This window comes from Sphaeramia orbicularis, chromosome 20 (assembly GCF_902148855.1).
Source record: "Sphaeramia orbicularis chromosome 20, fSphaOr1.1, whole genome shotgun sequence".
Classification (NCBI taxonomy): domain Eukaryota; kingdom Metazoa; phylum Chordata; class Actinopteri; order Kurtiformes; family Apogonidae; genus Sphaeramia; species Sphaeramia orbicularis.
Window position 1 is genome coordinate 13,782,650 of NC_043976.1, and position 17,184 is coordinate 13,799,833.

A 17,184-nucleotide genomic window follows, 5' to 3' on the forward strand; every position below is an offset into this window, starting at 1 on the left:
TAGGAGAATTAGCCAAGGTTTTCTAATAATCTTGCTACTACTAATATGTCATTTTATATTTCAGATCTGACAGCGGGGACTCTATAATGATAACACCATTAGTTATACACTTAACTTTAACTTTCTAATTTAAGGATTTTATGGTTCAGAAACAGGGGGTCTATGGGCCTATGAAGGGTTATGGTTGAAGCACTCAGATCCTTTGTCAGTAAAAGTACAGTATAATAATGAAAAATCCTATATGAAAGTATTAGTAGCACAATCCAATTTTATGCACAAGGACAGATACTAAATCTGGCTGCTTATCATATCCTTAATGGGAGAGAAAAGAAGACAGGACAGAAAATGTTCTGATTTACAAATATATCTTCAGTTTTTGGTCTTTTTGGCTTATCCTTGAGTTTTGATGATATAGATAACAGGATAGAATTGGGTGAAAAAGTTAACAACTCACATGTGTGTAATGTGACCCTGTGTGGCATTTTCTGTGACTTTTTCCATTTTAAAAGCTTGGTGAATTGTGTAAAATCTTTATCTGAAAATGAACTAGCAGCTAAAACTCTAAAAATGATACATTAGAATTAGAGTAGAAAATACAGTATTTGCATTTGAAATGTCATACGGTGGAAACCTATAATGGAAATACTCAAGTAAAACACAGGTATTCCAAAATTATACCTAAGAATGGTAACTTTGTAAGTTTTTGGTATTTATCAGAGATTCACTTCTAAATTAATGGTTTCCAACTTGAGGTCTTAGACCTGAGTGAAGTCACTCTCACAAAAAATTCAAGTAATTTTCTTCTGCATTTGTTTATTGTACATACCTCTGCCAAGACCTCATAGTCCTGTAATTCAATCGAATGTTCCGCCTGACAGTGTTAGTAAAGGTCTCCCTTTTTAATGGATCTGATCCAAATTGGAAGGGGTTCAGACTTAGCCCATGCCCTCCTCTTCAAGCAAGTTTCATGAATATCAATGCAGTAGTTTTTAAATCCTACTGACATGCAAGTAAATTAATGCACTCAATACCTTTACCTTTTTTGCAGAGTTGAAAAGTCTGTGTTGTACTATATTCACTACAAGTATGAACAGCTGTTAAAGCATGTTTTTTCTCACCGCTGTGCACCTCTTGCTGCTAGGTGGCTTCATGCCTTGTCACAGCCTCTCTTCCTCCTCCTCAACCTGTCTCTGCATCTCCCTGCTTCCCCTAGTCACCCGTCCGATGAGAAGGACCACAGCAGCCCTTTCCCCAGGAATATCTCAGCTGCCAGCCTTGGCAGTCTGATCACCCACCACCACAGTGCCAATCACATCCATCAGCTGGAGCCGTCGGTCACAGATCCCCTGATGGGCCTCTCAGCGGGGGACACAGACACACGCATTGACATGGACAAGAATGAGGTTCAGGTAAATCAGAGTATAAATTACACACTGTGATATGTGGGTCAATATCACTATAAGGTGTCTTTCAAACTTCAAAATGTCCAGAAAAAAAATACGATTTTCCACTTAACTTTATGTTCAATGTGTTAAGTCGACTGTAGGCTGTTAGGAATGCATGTTGGTCAAACTCCAACATTTTTAACACATTTTTTGCAAGTAGACAAAGTACAAGCAGACCACAAAATATGAAACAAATATGTCCACCTTGTAAAAATATAAAAATAAGTGACAGGGTGGACAGTTTTGGCTAAAGTTAGCATTTAATGACCACATGTTAGACCTTGAGTTGGTCAGTAGGTCATCTTTGAAGAGGACTGAGTAATGTTCAACAAATATATTTTGAATTTTTGAAAACTTGTATATGAAACGGTATTTTGTGGTGACGGGGTGGACATGCTAAGGTTGACCACATCTATGTACAAACACAAAATGATGAAAATTTTGAACTGGAAATACTATCGTAGACTGTGTTTCCACCTCCAATGAAGACACTCAAAATGATGATGTCATCAGTGATGTCATCAACCAGATTATTAAAGGGGGTGATTCCCCCAAAGTGACAGTGTGGACAACAATTTCAAGGGCACGTGTAGAATGTTGAATATGATTATGAAAATAAAATATGAATGATCAAAGTGACTTGTTTTATCGAAAAAACTTGTTGAGTATAATGACATCTAAAAAGCACTGAATTTTTTTTTCTTATTTAAACACATCGATTTCAGTAAAGTTAGAAGGGCAGTGTACAAATCATACACATTACCTCAAAGAAAATTATATAAAATAATAACATCACATTTCAAGAGGTTTAAAATTGCACTGCTGTATGTGTAAGTGTTTGACCGTTCACAATAAAACCCCAGTATTTCATTATTTTTTAATGTGTTCATGGTGACAGTTGGATTCTGCTGGGGGGACACCAAAGGCACCTTATAGTCATATTGACCCATATACATGTTGTTTCAGTTTTTCTCAAGTGTGCTTCCTCTTTTTTTCCTTCAGCAGAAGGAGCCGAACTTGGGGCCTGGCATGCATCGGTCCAAATCCAAACATGAGCTAAAACTGCTGGAGAAGATTCCTGAAAATGCAGAGGCCACGGTCGTCCTTGTAGGTGAGTTGTTTTTACCAATTCCTCAAAAAAACAACCTAGTTTTACAGTCACTTGTGCTCTCTGTAGTACCGTAGCACTGTGCTCATGCTGACTGTTAATGTGCAATGCTCTTCCAGGTAGTGTGGACTTCCTGGAGCAGCCCACCATGGCATTTGTGCGGCTGCAGGAAGCAGTGGAGCTGGAGTCTGTCTTGGAGGTTCCTGTGCCTGTCAGGTTCCTCTTTGTTCTACTGGGACCCCCCACTACCAGCATGGACTACCACCAGATTGGACGCTCCATCTCCACACTCATGTCTGACAAGGTTAGTGAGGTGTCTGTTTTTTGTGTTATTAACCCTTAAAGACCCAAACATCCACTGGTGACAATATTATTTACAGATATAAAAAGTATAATAATTGTTTATCCACTAATCCTATCAATACATGAAAATAATTGGTGTAAAGTGCAGTTTATCATCTTTTCATGGTCATCAGATATGACCCATTTGGACGTTCAGAGGCTTTATAGTGAATGTGGAAACACCATCCTCTTCTACATCATTGATTCACCAGTAAAACCCATGGAGTTGGATCAATGACAGTAGATAGAGACACTTGGTTTATGTTCAGTTAATGATATATTTTACTGAAAAAGTCACTATTTTCAGTTTTCTCTGTTTTTGATATCCTCAACTTTAATTTGAGCTTTTGTGAACATCTACATGATCAGTTAATTTAATACAGGAAAATAACAGATTTTTAATTTAAAAATGCAAAAATACAGAGCATAATAGTGGAATAAATGGTAATAAATCACTTAAGAAGGGTTACAAATAGAAAAAAATCCATTTGGGAACTGCCAGACAATTAGCTCTGGGTCTTTATGGGTTAATGAAGCTTTGCGTAAATTCATGCAGGACACGATAGTCATGTGCCCAGCTGACAGTCAGCTGACTGTCAGCTGATCCCAGTAGTCATCCAAGTCCAGCTCATCCTTACTTATCAGATGGTCTTTAAATTCAGATCCTTTGCCGAGTACTTCCTGCTCTTTCAGCTCAACTAAACCGTGGCAAACTGCCACAACCACCCCAGCCTCCACCTTCTAGTCTACACCCCCAAAGGCCCCGTTTCTGCCCTACACAGCTCTTCTATTAACCCCAGCTGGTCAAGGCAGACGACCATCCTCCAAGAACCAGGGTCTCCATGAGGTTTCTGCCTGTTAAATGGAAGTTTTTTTCCTCACCACTGTCACCAAGGGTTTGCTCTTGGAGGATTCTGTTGGGTGTCTACAAATTGGCTTATTAAGAGTTGTTGTGGTACTATATAAAAAATTTGACAGACCGATTGATTGTATAGGGAGGACTTTGTGGTGTCATATTTCAGATGATGTGCAAAAAGTTGATTCATGCTGTTATGCAAACAAATAGTAATGAAGACATGTATGGAAAATACCCCTAGACATACAAGCTGAAAAACAATGTTATCAAAAGGGAAAAGTTGAGAATTGTTCACTGTATGCAGTATTTATCATGTATATGTGTTTATAATATAATATGGCAGTTTGGGATAATTAGGTCTTTTGGGAATAGTTTGACTTGTTCATAAGCTGCACTGAGTAATAGAAAACCACTGAAGCAAGGCCACTCCCTCCCTCCTATCAGGTAAGGAGGGGAGGAAAAAAAACAAGGCTCACAAAAGAAATGATGTACTCAGCAAAGGAATCATGAAGGTTATATTCAAGTCTCACCTGCTGCAGCATAAATCTACACCAAAGCAAGCCTGATAGGTGATGAAATAAGTATTTTCAATACGTATATAAAGTATAGGTCCGAGCCATGTGGCTCAGAGTAGTTCTGGTACTTCATGTCACTGTGACTTGCTCTCAGGTTTTTTGTCGGCAATAAAGCTGCACCATCAGCACCAAGTTTAACTGTATTACCATTTGTCGCAATAAATGGTTTAAAACATGACATGAGTGTTCCCACCTGAACTCTCTGTAATACCATCAAGGCACTGGTTAAAGGATTTCCTTTTTTTTTTTCTTCTTTTTTTTTTTTTTTTAGCAATTCCATGAGGCAGCCTACCTCGCTGATGACCGACAGGATCTGCTGAATGCCATCAACAGTTTCCTGGACTGCAGCATCGTGCTTCCACCATCAGAGATGGGTGGTGATGAGCTTCTCCGCTCCGTCGCTCGTTTCCAGCAGGAGATGCTGCGCAAAAGGGAGGAGCAAGGGGTCAAACTGATGGCCAAGGAGCCCAAGAGCTTTGAAGAGAAGGGTGAGGATCTTTCACTTAAATCCACAGGAATTTCAGTTGTAGTTGAAAAGTTAGTAATAACCTTCTTTTTTCCTGTTAAACAGAGGCCCTTCTCACACCTACGAAAAAGTCAGACGACCCTTTAAGACGCACTGGACGCCCCTTTGGTGGGCTGATACGAGATGTCCAACGCCGTTACCCAAAGTACATCAGTGACTTCAAGGACGCGCTGAACAGTCAGTGCATGGCGGCTGTTATCTTTATCTACTTTGCTGCTCTTTCTCCTGCCATAACATTTGGAGGCCTTCTAGGTGAGTAATGTGGGAATTTCAGCCAGTGGAGGACTGTACCTAAGAACATTTACTCAAGTACTATATTTAAGTACAGATTTTAGATACTTGTACTTGTATTGTAAGAGAATACAGGATGCAATAGTACACACATTTATTAAAATGGGACCTAATATTACTAGTTATATAATAATAATGAAGAAATAATTGCATTAATAGTTTTGGGGTTTTTTTTTTTTGATACAGCCCATTCTTCACTTTCACTCTTTACTTTTTTGGTATTTTGATACATTTTAATTTATATTTGTTTTTTAATACAAGATCTTTACTAGAGTATTTTTACACTGTACTCCAAATATTTTCCACACTTCGAATTTCACCCAAATTGTGTCTTTGCTGTGAAAAGTAAAGTCTTCCATGTTTGGTTTTTGTCAGTGTTATCATTGGTGTGAATGGCTTTTGTCCTTCTGTCCTCAGGTGAGAAAACTGATGGTCTAATCGGTGTTTCGGAGCTGATCGTGTCCACAGCCGTGCAGGGAGTGATCTTCTGTCTGCTGGGGGCTCAGCCGTTACTTGTCGTGGGTTTCTCCGGACCCCTGCTGGTTTTTGAAGAAGCCTTTTATAGTGTAAGTCAGTGCACTCAGCTTGACTGTTCATTAATATAATTAATGGCGTTGACTTACTTGGCTCTGTGTCCCCACAGTTCTGTACAGCAAACAAAATAGAGTACCTGACGGGCCGCGTCTGGATCGGGTTTTGGCTCATCATTATCGTGATTGTCACTGTGGCATTTGAAGGCAGCTTCCTGGTCCGCTTCGTGTCTCGTTTCACCCAGGAGATCTTCTCCTTCCTCATCTCCCTCATCTTCATCTGCGAGACCTTCATTAAACTTGGCAAGGTACACATTAGACTCTGAAAATAAGACGTCCTGATTATACAAAGTTTTTGTTGGCACACAGAGGGCTTCCATCTGTGACACTAAACTGAACAGACTAATCTTTGACTGATATTCCAAATTTTCAGGGTCAAAAAGAGTGTGTTTTTCTAACAAGTGCACCTGAAATCTCCTGTGATTGATTGGGCCTGAAAGTTTATTGGATTGAGAGTTTAATGATTATCCAGGCTTATGATTTCGGAAGGCTTGTTATTTTTAAGTTTTATTGAGTTTTATGGCACAGAAAGTCGTTTCACTCCAGACTTATCTAGATCCAGATCTTATTTTCCAGAAAGTTTGGTTGTGCCACCTACATATGTGCTGGAGTTTGAGGAAAACAGTCAAAGCAAGTGTATTTATATATGTGTGTGTGTGTATGTGTGGGGGTGTTAATATGGACTCTTTCTGTCAACCTGCAGATTTTCAAGGACCACCCACTGAAACGCTGTTCCCTTGACAACAGCACAGGATGGGACGCCTCGGCAGAAAACATCACCGTGGTGTTGAGTAACAGCAGTGTTCCTCTGACACTGAAGGTCCTAGGCGAGCCCAACACGGCGCTGCTCTCTCTGGTGCTCATGGCCGGGACATTTTTCATCGCTTTCTACCTGCGAAAGTTCAAGAATAGTGCATTCTTCCCTGGAAGGGTGAGGCGCTAAATTCACTTAAGCATAACTTGGTCTGACACAGTGAACATGTGTCAGTCTGAATCAAATGCTCCCAAATCAAAGCACATTCAGATTAAAAAGTTGATAAGGCTGCATGATACGTCAGTTTGTAACCAGAATAGAATAGAATAGATCTTTATTGTCACAGGAACAGGAACAATGAAAATCCGTTTAGTAGCAAAAATACTTGCAAAAAAACGCTTTGAAAATATCACACAAAATGTTGAAAAATCTTATATGAAAATCTAAAATTGAAAAATTGTACAGCAAATAAGGACATATACAGGCAATGTAGGATATATACAGGTAAGATTTAGAAAAACACGGTGCATGTGTTGTGAGTATTGCACTGAGGTAAGGTGAGTATTTCATTGTCCATTAGATCGGGGGGGGACACACATTTAGTCGCTTTTGGGTAAAAAATTGTGCTTGAGTTTCTTTTTAGTGTCCTGAATCTCCTTCCAAAAGTGCGCTGGCATTAGCAGCTGTTGTGCCAATGGAGAGAACTTTTATCACTTTCCTGTTTTTTTTCAGCGTTCACTTTTAGCGTTGAGGGAATTTACTAATTATATTCAAGTACTGCAAGTGCATATATGAAGTACCTGTACTTTAATTTAATTTAAATATTTCCATTTTATGTTCTTCTATATGTCCATTCAACAACATCTCAGATGGTAAAAAATTGCGTATACTGATATTTCACTATTAATAATCTAATCATGTCAGATAGAAGAATGCATCAGTCAAAGGGACCAAACCAGTACTTTCACTTCACTACTTTACTTACATTTTGCTAATGATACTATATACAGTAACAATGTTCTTTTATTGAAGTAGGATTTTTACAAGTAGGACTTTTAATTGTTATGTATGTGAATATTCTTAGAAAAATGTAATACAAAGAATCTGCATCCTGCTTCTACCACTGTTCACCTCTTTGTTGACCAAGAATTTGACTTTAACCCATAAAGACCCAGAGCTACTTTTCTGGCAGTTCCCAACTGAATTTTTCTCTGTATTTAACCTTAAGTGATTTATCATAATGTTTTCTAACATTATCCTCTGGATTTTGCATTTTTCAGTGTAAATCATATATTTTTCCCTGTATTTAATTAACTGATCATACAGATGTTCATAAAAACACAGAGTAAACGTCCAAATGAGTTATATCTGATAACCATGAAAAGTTGACAAACTGCATTTTACACCAATTATTTACATGGATTGACAAGATTAGGGGATTAACAGGTATTACATATTTTAGATCAGTAAATGTTTTTTGTCACCAGTGGATGTTTGGGTCTTTATGGGTTAAAGTTCAGCTCTTTACTTTGTACCAATTATCCTCCAACTAATGCTGACACTAATACTTTCTCTGTTGTGTTCAGATTCGTCGGGTCATTGGAGATTTTGGAGTACCGATTGCCATCCTCATCATGGTTCTGATTGATTACGGCATACAAGACACGTACACTCAAGTAAGACTAAATGAATCCTAATTGGATGTTTTTCCACTGGGTTGTTGGTTGCTGTAAAGACCCCCGTCACCCGTCTTTGTCCTCTGTCCAGAAACTGAGCGTCCCCAGGGGTTTCTCTGTGACCAGTCCTGACAAGCGTGGCTGGATCATCAGTCCTCTGGGCTCGAACGGTGAATTCCCCATCTGGATGATGTTCGCCTGCTGTCTGCCCGCCCTGCTCGTTTTCATCCTCATCTTTATGGAGACACAGATCACCACGTAAGAGAACAACAAATCACTAACGGTGTTTCAAATCCAATACTAGGTCAAATAAACTATGGAATCATAACCAGAAATTTATCTTTTTATCACATCTAGTTGCAGAACCAACTTAATAGTTTTTATTAGACCTGTATTACATTTACACCAACTTTCAATGAAAAACAGTGACAATCTTATGACTATGACCTGTGATCCTAATGTATCTGGGTCTTTCCATGAAACTGGGTTTGTTTTGGTACCTGGCACTTTGCCAGCTTTTTTAGACCCAATAATAAGAGAAATATAGATATAGTTCCCCCAAGCATGTACCTTATGATGACCTCAGATAAATGCAAAAAAAAACAGGATTCTCTAGCTCTGAGCCATCCCAAAATTTATGAATTTTTAATCAAGCATTGGGGCCAAAAATAGGACCAAAATTGAGACAGGAAAAGCTACCTAGGTGTCAGTGCATTTGATCTGGAAAACATGGCTTGAAATGGTCTTATATACCGCTATAAATAAAGACGCTGTGTTAAATTTGTCAGTCCCAGTGTTTTTTCTAATCCACACATGCAGGTTTTTCATGAATCTCAGTCTCATTCCAGGTTTCGTGCGAAACACATTATGTCCACCTGCATTACATGCAGAACCTGCCCATTTAACCGCAAATAAATTGCGAGTGATTTTGTAACAGTGGTCATTTTTGTGAAACACTCTGCCCTGCATATTTACTTTAATTCCCAAAATGTACCTGTGAGAGTATAAAAAGATATTCGAAAAAATAGTAGTGCGTAATTTCTGTGTCCTTTTTCCTGTGTTACATGTGGATTTTTGTATGTATCTGAAAAATTGCTTCTTTTATCTCAGTAAATATTTATTTTTAAAATAGACCCTTAGTGCTTCCAAACTTGCTTCATAACATTAGTCTACATCTTGTTTAAATTTTTAGCCCCTCTGTCCTGCTTTAAGGGACCAGTTTCATATTGCACCCATTTGCAGACAATGAAATTAATGTTGCAAACATCATGTCTTAGCTCCCAAATTTTCAAGTAAAATCAGTTACAAATATAGTTTCTCATAATCATCCAACCAAAGAAAATCAAAATAAACCACAAACAATTTTACTAAAGAGTACATCCTTAGAGCAGTTAAAAGTGAACATAATTCTCAAATTTCCCTAATTCACACAGCATATAATGTGTGTCCTCTGGAGTGGCGTTAAACCCACTGTTCCAGAACACAGCTACAATCATGGGAATCTAAATGAGACAATCTATATATAAATCTGTATCTGTAAGAAGAAAGAAGATATAGATATATTATATAATAATATATCTACTGTATATATATATATATGTATGTGTGTATGACATCTACACATAATGACATCTGTACATAATTATTGAATATGACCATGCAAATGTCATGTCCACCTTAACTTTTTATCAGTATGTATCACTATGAACTGTAATTATTTGACACAAATAGAAACCAGGGATGAATGAAAACACCAGCTGATTTGACTGTGATTTGTTGATTGAACCGCGTTGTTTCTTGTGCCGACAGTCTGATAGTGAGTAAGAAGGAGCGGATGCTGGTCAAAGGTTCTGGGTTCCATCTGGACCTGCTGCTGATTGTGGTGCTGGGCGGCAGCTCGGCTCTGTTTGGCCTGCCGTGGATGGCAGCGGCGACCGTCCGCTCGGTGACCCACGTCAACGCCCTGACTGTTATGAGCAAGGCCGTCGCCCCCGGAGACAAGCCTCGTATCCAGGAGGTGAAGGAGCAGAGGGTCACGGGTCTGCTGGTGGCCATCATGGTTGGTCAGTCCAAACCCTCTTTACTGTCCTTGAAACAACTGCCTTGTAGATCATAGGTGTTTGTACACTCAGTCAATGAAAACTTTTAGACCATATTTTTTGACATAATTTTTTTTGAAACCCTAAACTGGAATTTTTTCATACGAATCATTTGTTTAGGATATTGGCATACAGAAACAAAAATCTAATGTTTCAAGAATAATTTCAAAACAAAAAACTTAACAAAAGAAAATGGCACCTGCCAAACACAAAGTCACAACAGTAGCGGTCCTGTTCTGGAGTTGTCACTCTCTCTCACCCTGGACGCGGTCTATCGTCAACAGAGCCTGTGGTGTTGTGGCGTTCAACCAGGTCAGTGATTGTGGGTTGGGAACAGCTCATACACCTGGCTGTATCACTGTAGCTCAAACCGGCCTCCACCATACCCAGTGCCCGGAGACGTTGTTGACGTGATAGACGTGATGATGCTGTTCACTGGACGAACAATGGTGGCCTTTTTTGGGCCTTTATATAGGCCTTCAAAACCAATCCTCAAATTGTGCAGATACCCACTGAGTATTGCTGAATGTGTATTTGGTCCACTTTTGCAAAGAGACCGACCCATGTGCAGTGAACCTTGACAACATGACAGCTCATCATTATCTCAACTACCCGAGCACTAAGTCATCAATAAATCCACAATGAATAATTACAACCCCCCTACAAGTAGAAATATGCAGATATTTCTACCTCAAAGTTTCTATTGACTGTCAGTGTATTTCCTTTCTGCTCATGCTCTGTTCTGTCCCCAGGCATGTCTATCGTCATCGGGGACCTGCTGCGACAGATCCCTCTGGCTGTGCTGTTCGGCATCTTCCTCTACATGGGAGTGATGTCACTCAATGGGATCCAGCTCACAGAGCGGATGATGCTGCTGCTCATGCCGCCCAAGTACCACCCCGACCACACATATGTGCGCAAGGTCAGAGGAGCCGCCACCTTCTTTTATTTGTTTTCCCCTTTTTCTTCCTTTTTTCTTTTTCTTGTTTTTTCTTCTTTTTCTTCTTATCCTTTTCCTTCTTTTGCTACTTCTTCATTCTTCTTTTACTTCTTCTGCCACCATCTGTCACTATCTTGTTACATTAACACTAATAATTGCGATGGTTTTATCAGTGCTTTTTCTTTTCCATCCTGTTTTTTATTCTGTACTGTTTTGTTTAACTTTGTCTCCTCTCCTCTTTTTTCCATCATATCTGTCTGTGAGGTTAAGGGCCGTCCAAAATAGAGATTTATTTAGTTTAACATTAACATGAGCGTCCACACCACTGAAAGTTTAGACTGAAGTCTAAACTTTAAATCAACACGTTTCTTACCTTTTATCCACCACCATCACACCATCTAAAAGGAAACATAGATGTTATTAATTCACTTTTCCTCAAACAAAATTAATCTTTTTACTTGATGTCATTTATCTCAAAAGCCCCCCCCCAAAAAAAATGTCCTTAAAGGTCAAAGGTCAGGTTAAGAGTCTGGGTGTCATCGTCCATCTGTCGTACTCCCATCTTTTCAATCCCACATCAATAACATCACTGTCTGCATACTTCCACCTACGTAACATTAATCGCCTCCGCCCCTCCCTCACCCCCCATACCACTGCTCTCCTTGTTCACAGCCTTGTCACTTCTTGTCTGGATTATTGTAACTCTCTCCTCTTTGGTCTCACACACAAATCCCTCCATAAACTTGAATTAGTTCAGAGCTCTGCTGCTCGCAGCATCACTAGGACCCACTCACTCACTATATCACTCCTGTCCTCCAACAGCTCCACTGGCTCCCGGTTAAGTTCTGGATTGAATTCAGAATGCTCTTATTGACATTCAAGGCCATCCATAACCTCACCCCTCCATATCTGTCTGATCTCCTTCATGTTGCCATTCCCTCTTGCACCCTCAGATCTTCCTCCTCCATCCACCTCACTGTTCCCTCTGCCCGTCTCACCACCATGGGGTGTAGAGCATTCAGCCGCTCTGCTCCCCAACTATGGAACTCCTTACCACTGGATCTCAGAAATATTACTTCACTCCCTCTTTTCAAATCCAAACTCAAAACCCATCTGTTTAGGACAGCTTTCTCTTTGTGAACACAATTGCATTGTCCAATTTTTTTAACCTGCCTTTTATTTTTTTACTCTGTTTTATTGCTTGTTTTATACTCTCCTGTTTTACTGTACAGTGTCCTTGAGTGCAAAGAAAGGTGCCTATAAATAAAGTGTTTTTTTATTATTATTATTATTATTATTATTATTATTATTATTATGCAATCTTTAGCTGTCAGAAAGCTGTTACTGAAACACCATTGGTCCTATGGTCCTGTAAATTCAGATGTATTCTATTTGACTATTATCACTCTGAAAGAGGTCTCAAAGACAACAAATATTATTCACTACTGACATTTATTTGCCAGTTTTTATTTACAGATTCTTCCTTTTTACAGTATTAATAAATATGAAACATAATCTCAACGCATAATAAACTCAAAATTAGTTTATTTTAACATTAAAATAACAAGAACTGAAATGGAAATGGCATTCTAAGCTCTTAGATCATTATTTTCCATGACTCGTATTTATTTTGTTACACCACCTCTTGCTGATGTGTTTCCTCTAGGTGCGGACGCTGCGTATGCATCTCTTCACCTGCATCCAGATGGTGTGTTTGGCAGTTCTGTGGGCTGTCATGTCCACACAGGCGTCGCTGGCCTTCCCCTTTGTCCTCATCCTCACCGTCCCTGTCAAAATGTTCGTGCTGCGCCGCGTCTTCAATGGCAGAGAGATGGCTTGTGTAAGTTGAACACACGGGGGCGCTGTACACTCAGTGGTAGACCTGCAGTGCAGTTATTGACAATACGACATCATAAGAAGATTACTTAAGTGACAAAATATTACGACAAATCATATTTCCACTACGCACTTTATTGACATGTATGCACCTCCATCTTACCGAAAAAATCCCATTTTAGTTTCCACATTACAGTTTACTGTTGGACCTGACTGTTTGACTTTCCAGATTTTCTTCCAGTCCTCTTTTATATTTTTAATCTAGTATGCATTGTGTGGTCCTGGGTTCGATTCCAACCAGGGACCTTTCTGTGTGGAGTTTGCCTGTTCTCCCCGTGTTTGCATGGGGTCTCTCCGGGTACTCCGGCTTCCTCCCACCATCCAAAGACATGCACTGATAGGTTAATTAGTCAACCTAAAATTGCCCATAGGTGTGAATGTGAGAGTGATTGGTTGTTCGTTTCTATGTGTCAGCCCTGCGATGAACTGGCGACTCGTCCAGCGTGTACCCCGCCTTCACCCATAGGTAGCTGGGATAGGCTCCAGCACCCCCCCACGACCCTAGTGAGGATAAGGAGCTTCAGAAGATGAATTAATGTATTGTGTGTTTGCTCTTGTATTCTATTTTTACTGTTTGTCATGGTGCTGCTGCTGCGACTGCACTACAATTTCCCAGTTTGGGATCAACAAAGTCTATCTATCTATCGATCTATAATGTTGATGCCCTTTGTGTTGATGTTTGATGTGTTAAATCTGACAGCAGTCCTTCTTCTCTAGTTGGATGCAGACGATGCAGAGCCAAAGTTTGACGAACGAGAAGGTCATGATGAGTATTCGGAGATGCACATGCCTGTGTAACCCACAACCAGCCCACTCCTCTGATGGGACACCCAAAGCTGTCACTTTCACCACCATCCAAGCAACAGAGACCCTCAGACCTCAAACACTCACAGAGCTTTTTAACGCCACGTCACTGTGTGCTGCTGGCCCTCCTTGTCGTCACTGAACGTATGCAGAGGGTCGTCTGGTCGTCACTTTAGCCAAACATGTCACTATTAAAGTAGCTTTGGTAGACTGATGCCCCAGCTGTATCCTCACTACTGCCCTAGAGGTTGAAAACGATGTTGTCGAGGGGGTTTTCTGCTAGTTAACAGCAATTTCAACTGAGGTAGTCAGTCATTATATCAAGTTTTTATTCATTATATAGTTTTAAACATATTTCAGGGGATGAGAGATTCCGAATCAAATGATTAAGAACTGTAAATCAATTGCAAGTACAGTAAATAGATGTGCAGACTGATTTATTTTTAGCCCTGAAAGGTTGCTCTGATTCACATTGAATATGTGGAGGATATATGGGATACATTCCTTTATATTCACATACTGAGTTATTGCTCTGGAGGTTTATTGCTTTTTTTCATGTTTTAAGCTCACCAAGCGCCTTATGAAGGAGATAAAAAGGTATACCCAGAGGTGTTTCCCCTCGTTCTGTCTCTGCTTGAGACTCACGATCACTTTGACCACCTTCTGAAGCCTGTAGCACTTTTAAAGACACCAAATCTAAACAATAACTTTATTTTACATGATCATTTTATCATCTGTGTCAGCTTCAATCCCCTAGATATTCAAGTTGCTTTGCCTCTTAAATGACTACCTGTGATTTTTAGCCTGTCCGTCATTAATTATGCATTTTCTGTGTGCAGATGCTGCAGTTTAGATAATTGCTGGGCCTTGAATGAACTTCTGCGCTTGTAGTAGAGTATGATCGCCAGTAGAGGGGGATCTTGTATCACTATAATGTTGAACCAAAATACACACAGTACTTAAAATTGCAATTAGGATTTAAACAAATGTCATAGCATCATATTACAACAGAAGCATCACTATAACATATATTTTAGTATTAAATCTACACAGTGGCAGAATAACTTTAGTGTAAATGTTTCCATAGATGTGATTAGGGCACTAATATACTAATGTAGAGTTTGTTCTTAGTTGCGTCTCCCTGTGTGTGGGTGGTTTATGGGAATAGCTGTAATTTATTGGTTTGTTTGTCCAAGTGCCAAATGTCTTGTGTAAATATGTTTGTGGTCAGAACAATAAGCTGCAGTTCAGTCATCTCACTTCTCCTTACTTTAACTACTTTTCATAGTAACATTCCACAGTTTGTCATGACTTCGACTTTTATTTGCGTCGACTAAGTGTTTAAGAATTTCATTTACACTCGTGAACTGGGTCGACCACATTTCCACACGAGCTGTGTAGACAATCTCAAATATTCATGTATTACTGAGAGGGAAGGCTTTTAAAAATTATATATATACACATGATCTGTATTTTCTCATTTTATGTCATGTTGTATCAGTGTGACATGGTTTTAAAGCTTTGACTGTGTCAAATAAGTTGAATTTCAGTCCTCTGTTACTCTCACTGTGTGTATTTGCGTTTCAGACACTATGTTTCACTGCCCTCTGAACTGTCCTGTTTCAGCCTGAACTTGACTGTGATCTTGTGCCTGTTTGGTGTCACAAATTTGCACAAAATCTCAAGTGCCTGTGGGACCATGAAGTGATGAGCGACAAGTGTCTGCTGTATTTGTAAGGACGACACACGTTACAGTAGTTTGCACTTTTATGGCACTCATGAATCAAACATCTCTTATTATTTATCTGTTGCAATACGAGGCATTAACTGCTGTTTTTGAGGATGATTTTGGAGTATGTCACTTTTTTTTTTAATGCACACACACATTTGGCCGTACCGTGGCCTTCAGTAGTGAAGGGGATATTTATACGAAGTCCGCAGTAAAGTCCAGTGTCAGTTTTATGTTTGCTTATCGTGCCTGTGGATGGAGTGAAGGTCGTCTGTGTATTTCAAAGTATCTGTCAAAGTTGTGAAACGCTGATGCAATTTGTTGTTCCATTTCACAAGCAATAAAAAGTCTGAGAGGCTGTTGTTGATGTCCCCTTGTACATTTATGGTTCAAATATTGATGACAAATAAAAGATATTTTCTATTTATCCATGTTTGGTTGTAATTTTCTCTTAAATACTACACATTCTCTGACTTCCTTGACATCAGAGGTTGTTGTTTCCAGACTGTTTTTTCTCTGGAAAAAGGGGAGTGGATCTACGTCTCCCTATCAGGGAACTAGCAACAAGTGGGTGGCAGGCAACACCGTCCCATCGCCAACATGATTACAGATACAGAGCTGAATCATGATGTTGCTTTTTCTTTTCAGGGCGGAGCTTTGTTCTTGTTTGCTTAATCACTGGAGGCTTACAATAAACCTACAGGAAAGGAGTGGATGTTACCCTGGAGACTCTGATCTCTCATGCAGGAATCGACCAGCATTTTCTCTTTTTTTATATGTTACAGGTCACAGAAAAAGAACCACAGCTGCTAAAAGATTTAGGTTCAGTGGGTTCAATTTGTCCCTGAGCAGAAGGAATGAAGACAAACTGTACATTTCTCCACCCAAGTTGCCTCCTCTCTTTCCAGTATCTATGTTTTTAATGTGTATACCAATAAAATACAGCAGTGGGACTTCTTTCATTTTAACTCCCAATAAATACAACTATGAATAGTCTGCACGTGTACAATTAAAATGTATTCAGTAAACCAGCACTCATACCTCACAAAACTTCAGATTTCTACCTTTAGGTTTAACTCGATGCATTTTAGTTACAGACTTCTGTATACTATAGAAGACTATGTTATTATGTGTTTAACCAGGCACAGGAATGAAAACACTGTAAACAGAGGATCAGTGGGAGGTGGAGATCACAGCCATTCAACATGTAGTAAAGGGGAAAACCTGCAGCCTCATGATCTGTGCAGCTGTGTGAATGGATGTGACACAGGGTAAGTGCTTCTTCCAGTTCTTTTTTTTTTTTTCAGGTTTTTAAGACATGCATGTGCAAACAAGTATGCCCTGAGTTCTACATGAGTACAAATGTCAATCAGCTTTATTGATCCCACTGGGGGAAATTGAGTTTGTGTTAGGTCAAGACAAGAAAAGAAAGCAAAATATGGATGAAATGAACCACAGTTGTCTACTAGTCATCAAATAAGGTGTTAGTTTTAATGTTGAATCTCACTCAAGTTTTACGCTAACCTTCAATTCTCACACAGGTCCTAAGTTTC

General features: G+C 39.4%; 1 protein-coding gene across 5 annotated transcripts in view; it reads left to right on the forward strand.

Annotated features, from left to right (window-relative positions):
* slc4a2b (solute carrier family 4 member 2b) overlaps nt 1-16,058 on the forward strand; it is a 43,622-nt gene extending 27,564 nt beyond the window's left edge. For 2 of the 5 annotated variants that reach the window (XM_030122982.1, XM_030122987.1), the window contains 14 exons: nt 1,142-1,409; nt 2,448-2,556; nt 2,673-2,857; nt 4,598-4,814; nt 4,898-5,104; nt 5,561-5,709; nt 5,787-5,981; nt 6,437-6,664; nt 8,074-8,163; nt 8,255-8,421; nt 9,973-10,226; nt 11,015-11,184; nt 12,869-13,042; nt 13,816-16,058. In XM_030122982.1, coding sequence (XP_029978842.1) covers nt 1,142-1,409; nt 2,448-2,556; nt 2,673-2,857; nt 4,598-4,814; nt 4,898-5,104; nt 5,561-5,709; nt 5,787-5,981; nt 6,437-6,664; nt 8,074-8,163; nt 8,255-8,421; nt 9,973-10,226; nt 11,015-11,184; nt 12,869-13,042; nt 13,816-13,896 — 2,494 coding nt within the window. In that variant the 3' untranslated portion in view covers nt 13,897-16,058. The remainder of the gene's footprint in view (nt 1-1,141; nt 1,410-2,447; nt 2,557-2,672; nt 2,858-4,597; nt 4,815-4,897; nt 5,105-5,560; nt 5,710-5,786; nt 5,982-6,436; nt 6,665-8,073; nt 8,164-8,254; nt 8,422-9,972; nt 10,227-11,014; nt 11,185-12,868; nt 13,043-13,815) is intronic. The other 3 variants (XM_030122983.1, XM_030122984.1, XM_030122986.1) reach the window with 3 other exon arrangements.
* Nucleotides 16,059-17,184: the final 1,126 nt, after the last annotated feature.